This window comes from Chrysochloris asiatica, unplaced genomic scaffold (genome assembly GCF_000296735.1).
Source record: "Chrysochloris asiatica unplaced genomic scaffold, ChrAsi1.0 scaffold00348, whole genome shotgun sequence".
In the NCBI taxonomy this organism is placed as follows: domain Eukaryota; kingdom Metazoa; phylum Chordata; class Mammalia; order Afrosoricida; family Chrysochloridae; genus Chrysochloris; species Chrysochloris asiatica.
Window position 1 is genome coordinate 1,676,866 of NW_006408866.1, and position 5,898 is coordinate 1,682,763.

Consider the following 5,898-nt stretch of genomic DNA (forward strand, 5'->3'; position numbering starts at 1 on the left):
AACCACCGATCTTGCAGTTCAAGTGACTTTGCAGTCTGACGCATTAGCCCACAGCGCCACCCCAGGACTCCTCCCATAAAGATGACATCCAAACAAAGCCTGTAGAGCGGTCCTGCTCTATAGCGTTTGGTGTTGCCATGACTAAGGACTGACTCGAAGACGATGGGTTTCAGTTTTTTTTTTTGTAGATGAGGAAACAGGAGTAAAGAAGTCACTTGTCTGAATCACTCAGTAATAAATGACAGAGCCAGAATAGTAATCCAAACAGCCTGACTCCACAGCACTTACACCTTAATTCCAAAGAATTCGCTGAAACCCATTAGGTACTGATGGTGGTGCTGGTTCTGGGCCGTGGAGTCAGTCCCAACTCACAGCAACCCTGCATAGGGTTTCCGAGGCTGTAAATATCTGTGGGAGCAGCAAGCCTCATCTTTTTCCTGCAGAGCAGCTGGCAGATAGAATTGCTGAACTTGCGGTTAGCAGCCCAACTCGTAACTCACTAAGCTCCCAGAACTCCTTATTAAGTATTGAGCACATCAATTGGGAATATAATCAATCATCATCAATTACCAACATTTGTTACTCACAAGTCCCATGCAGGTACTGTACATAAAACAAGAGTAATGATATAACTACTATTCGTAATAATAATGTAAGAGCAAATTAAAACTAGCCAGATGTTTCACATGACAAATCAGTTGGAATCATTACAGATGCCCAATTGGAATCAACTTTTCTTGTCTCCATTTCATACAGAAGGAAACAGAAGAGAATTAAACAATTTCCCAAGGACATAGAATGGAATTGGAAGTAATGGGATTTGAACTTGACCCTTTCCTTTTCCAAAGTCACCATGTTCTTATCAACTTTTCCTTCATTCAACAAACATGACATTTTTGGTGATGTGATGGTTAAGCTATTGGCTGCTAAGCAAAAGGTCAGCAGTTCAAACCCACCAGCTGCTGTATGGGATCAGAGGTGGCAGCCTGCTTCCGTAGAACCCTGGAAATCCTGTAGCACGGTTCTATCCTGTCCCGTGGGGTCACTGTGGGTTGGAATCCACTCTGGGCTTGGGGTCGGGTAACACTGTTGGCATTCACCATGACTTCACTCCCGTGAACAGGTGGTAAAGGCGTTTATCGTCCTGGACCCGAAATTCCTGTCCCATGACCAGGACCAGCTCACCAAGGAGCTGCAGCAGCACGTGAAGACAGTGACGGCCCCGTACAAGTACCCGAGGAAGGTGAGTGTGGAGAGTGGATGCGGTCTGGGCCTCGTGGCCGGTTCTGGTGCTCAGCTCTCCCAAGTCCTCCAGGGTGGCCGGTGCTAAGCTTAGGTAACCAACAGCCCTAGCTTTCTCCACTGCAGAAGAAACAATTCGATTTAAGGATGGGGTGGAGAGATTTCATTGGATGAAAACCTCTCTCCCCTAAATCAGAAATCTACAAGGTACCCACCTCTGGGCAAGTTAACCGAAAGAAAAAGATCAGACAAATGTCCAAAAGCCATTTACTATCCTGCAAAATTCAAAATAGAAATCCAAAGCAGCAGCTTCCAAACTTTTTCTGGTATGATTCATAGTAAGAAATACATTTTGTGTTACAGTGTAATACATTCACGCAACATACAGAAGTTAATAAAATATTCATTCTTATAATCTGCAACACATTCAATATTTTTTATACTACTTCATTGTTTAAAAAGACTGCTTGCAACCTACAAAGTTCCTCTTACAACTCACTAATGGGCCACAACGCAAGAGAAAATTGACTCAATGGGACACGGAAATCAACAAACAATATCACTAACATCACACACACACACAAGTAAAATTTAGTGGAAGATCATTTCAAAAATGGTTGCAGAAGTACATCAGTGTGGAGCTGTCATAAACCCCAGCTGGATTTAGAAGAGGATGTGGAACCAATGATATCATTGCTGAAATCAGAGAGATCTTGGTTGAAAGCAGAGAACACCAGAAAGATGTTTATTTGTGCTCTAGTGACTATGCAATGGCAATGGACAAACTATTGATGACATTGGGAAGAATGGGACTCCCAGAACACCTAACTGTTGTTATGAGGTACCTGTACATAGACCAAGAGGTAGTCCTTAGAACAGAACAAGGGACACTGTATGTTTTAAAATAAGAAGAGATGTGCATCATCCTTTCAACAGTCTTATCCATTCTGTATGCCGAACAAATAATCTGGAAAACTGGATTACAGGAGGAAGAATGTGGCAACAAGATTGGAGGAAGACTCATCAGCAACCTGCGACACACAAATGATACAACCTTGCTTGCTGGAAGCAGAGAAGACTTGAAGTACTTATAGATGAAGATCAGAAACCACAGCCTTCAGTATGGATTGCATTGGAATGAAAAGAAAATGAAAATTCTCACAACGGGACCAATAAATAACATTATGATAAACAGAAAAGATTGAAGTTGTCAAATATTTTCTTTTCGTTGGATCCACAATTAACCCTCACGGAAGCATCAGTCAAGAAATCAAATGATGTATTGCATTAGGCAAAGCTGCAGCAGAAGACATCATTAAAGTGTTCAAGAGCAAAGGTGTCACTTTGAGGACTAAGGTGTGCCTGACCCAAGCCACACCATTTTCAGTCACCTCATAGGCCTGAGAAAACTGGACAGCGAATAAGAAAAACCATAGATGAATCGATGCAGGTGAATTATGGTGCTGGTGAAGAATTCTGAATATACCATGGACTGCTAGAATGAACAAATCTGTTTTGGAGGAAGGACAGCTGAATCACTCCTTAAAAGTGATAATGAGGAGGTTCTCTCTCTCATACTTTGGACATGTTTTCAGGTAGGCCCAGTCCCTGGAGAAGAACATCATGCTTGGTAAAGTGGAGGGTCAGCGAAAAAGAGGAAGACCCCCCAGCGAGATGGATTGCACAGTGACAACAATGGACTCAATCACAACCACAACTGTTAGGAGGGCACAGGACCAGGCAGTGTTTTGTTCTGCTATACATTGGGTCCCTGTGAGTCTAAACCAACTCGACAACACCTAACAACAACATATGGCTAACATGTATGCCAGGCCATTTAGTAAATTCTCTACATGTAATATTTCATTTAATTCTTACCACAGCCTGATATGGTATGTGCTGTGGAGTCGACTCGTAGCAACCCTGTACAGGATTTCTGAGACTGTAAATCTTTACAGGAGCAGAAAACCTCATCTTTCTCCTGTGGAACAGCTGGTAGTTTCAAACTGCTGACTCTGAAGTTAGCAGCCCAATTCGTAACCACTACGCTACCAGAGCTCCTTTGATATGGTATAGCTATCCCATTTTTCATAGAGGAAACTAAGACACAGACAAAGTAAATGGCCTGAAGTTACAGCCAATAAAAGACAGAGCTGGAACTTAAAACCTTCCAGTGTCTGACAGCGAAGTTCATGCTGTGGTGTGCCTAACAGCTTCCAGCACCCTAACAACACCCAAGTCACCACAACCCAGCAAACTGGCAGACCAGTGTTGTAGACCCCAGCAGTGACCAGTGTTGTAGACCCCAGCAGGGCCACGCAAGGTGGAGAGATTTCAGTGGAGCTCCCGGATTACAGCAGGATAGGAACAAAGACCTAGCGATCCACTTCCCAAATGTAAGCAGTAAAAACCCTAAGGATTACAAGAGAGTACTTTCTCACAAAGTGTGGGGAGATGAGCCCCCGAGGTTGGAAGCCCCTCAAGATACACAGTGACTGCCACAATGGGCTCAGGCAGACTCATGGTCCTGAAGACGGACGGCCCAGTGCTGGGCAGCATTTCCTTCTTGTCCACGGGGCTATCATGAGTCAGAGCGGACTCCATGGCAACTAACCCCCACAGCAATGCTGCCTCAGGGAGGACAGAACAGATGGTGCATGCACTGGGTGGGCTACGTTAGGGCTTCTATGGATGAGGGTCTATTACCCTGGTCTTCTGTGGACTCTGTTCCACACCTCCTCACCCTGGTACCAAGATACAGGGGCAGCCACCATAGAGACACCTGCCAGGTACTGTGGTCGATGTGAGGATACGGTGGCCACTATCCCATCTCAATGGTTCCACACTCTGCCACCTAGAGATGACGCAATTCAGCTCCACTCATAGTTCAGTGGTCAAAGCACATCACGTGGCCACATCCACCTTCAGGGAGTCAGGAGGAGGAGGGCCACCACACAGCATCATCCTGTCTGGGGTCTGTGCAGGGACAAGGAAGACAGCGGGAAGTGGGGGGAAGACAGCAGGACCGAGTCACGACAGATCTGCTCTCTCCTTGTCCAGGTGGAGTTTGTCCCAGAGCTGCCCAAAACCATCACTGGCAAGATCAAACGGAGTGAACTTCGGCAAAAAGAGCTTGGGCGGATGTAATCAGCAGTTATCACAGACCCACTGAGTGGTCTTGTGTATGCCCCCTCGGTTTCCCCAATATGGACTGGGCATGGCAATGCGGAGAAAGGTGATTTCAAATGGGATCTGGAGAGTCAAGAGTGGTACACTTTTCCTGTTTGACGTTAAATTTAGTCACAACTCTTCCTCCAACTACTGTGTAATTCACCAGGTTAGCGCCCAGGCAGAAACTGGTGTAATAAAGTACCAGCAGCCATGTCAACAGCATCCGTTTCGTGGGCTTGCTCTGTGCTGGGCCAATACTATGTATGCGCTTCTCAGAATCTTCTCTGAGATTCTCCTCAACTCCCCATTCTCCGATATCCCAGGCCCAATGGGTTCTCCCTCCTGGATCCAGCACAAACCTGTGTATCCATCCCATTGTCAAGAACACCAAGGTCAGGAGGGACATTCCATGGGTCCAGACTCCAGCCCTGCTGAACCCCTCCAGGCCCCTCAGGAGGTTGAACCAGGAGGTGGGTGAGAGAGACATCTGGGCTTTAACACTTGCTTGGTGACTGTACTCTCTGGCCAGACAGTACAGCACCTGCTGTCATTTCATGGGTCTGTCACCAATGTCCCTGACAGTAATGCTGCTGCTGTTCCACTTCATGACCAACAACATGATGAGGGACTAAGATGTTATAGAGCATCAAGGGCTTCCCCAGTCTACCCAGCGATTCCTAGCCACTGATCCCTAGCCAGGGCTCAAGGAGGCTCACCCCAGATTTCCCTAGAGATCTCCGCACTCAACTCCTCCACATCGATCCAGCACTCCCCAAAACTTCCCACTGTCCCCTATCTACTCACCTTACCTGAAGATCACAGACCCTGCCTTCCCTAGGGACCCCCACTCAGCCACCTCTCCTAAAGGCTCAATATACCTTCAACCCCTGTCCAAAGACATACAGTCCTCCCCAGACAGCCATTCCACGCAGTATAGACCACTCCAGCCACCTGGCCAGGAGTCCTGTGAGCTGGTCCTTCACTCCCTCCATCCTTGAGACTTACCCTTCTGAGATCCCCTTTAAACTTAGAACTAAAGCCATTCCCAGAAGTTACCTTTCAGCCAAATAACAGATTATTTATAAACAATATCATCTTTGAGTGCTCTGCTCCTTTAAATAATCACCTATATGAAACCAAATATTTAACGTTTACCTAATCCAACTCGACAACGGCACTTAACAACAACGACATAGCAAAGATGAGAAGGTAACAGGAAAGGACGGGTTAACAAAATTAATGGAAACACAACAACCAGAAAGGAAATAATGAGAATTCTGAAACAATGTGAATCAATACATGTCTAACATGATGACAGTGTAACCCACATCACTGAACAAAATGTTTCCTGCTATTATTAAGTGTCATTGAATCCATTGCAACTCACAGCAGCCCTGTATAGGGTTTCTGAGGAGTCACTAGTGGGCTTGAACCATTGACCTTGAGGGTAGCAGTCCAGTGTTTATCCTACAGTGCCACTCCAGG

At 45.9% G+C, this 5,898-nt stretch overlaps 1 protein-coding gene across 1 annotated transcript in view; it reads left to right on the forward strand.

The window, feature by feature from the left end:
- LOC102821526 (acyl-coenzyme A synthetase ACSM1, mitochondrial-like) overlaps positions 1-4,389 on the forward strand; it is a 30,562-nt gene extending 26,173 nt beyond the window's left edge. Inside the window, exons 10-12 of the mRNA XM_006875975.1 lie at positions 467-495; positions 1,114-1,243; positions 4,303-4,389. Of these exons, the coding sequence (XP_006876037.1) occupies positions 467-495; positions 1,114-1,243; positions 4,303-4,389 (246 nt within the window). The remainder of the gene's footprint in view (positions 1-466; positions 496-1,113; positions 1,244-4,302) is intronic.
- The last annotated feature ends 1,509 nt before the right edge of the window (positions 4,390-5,898 follow it).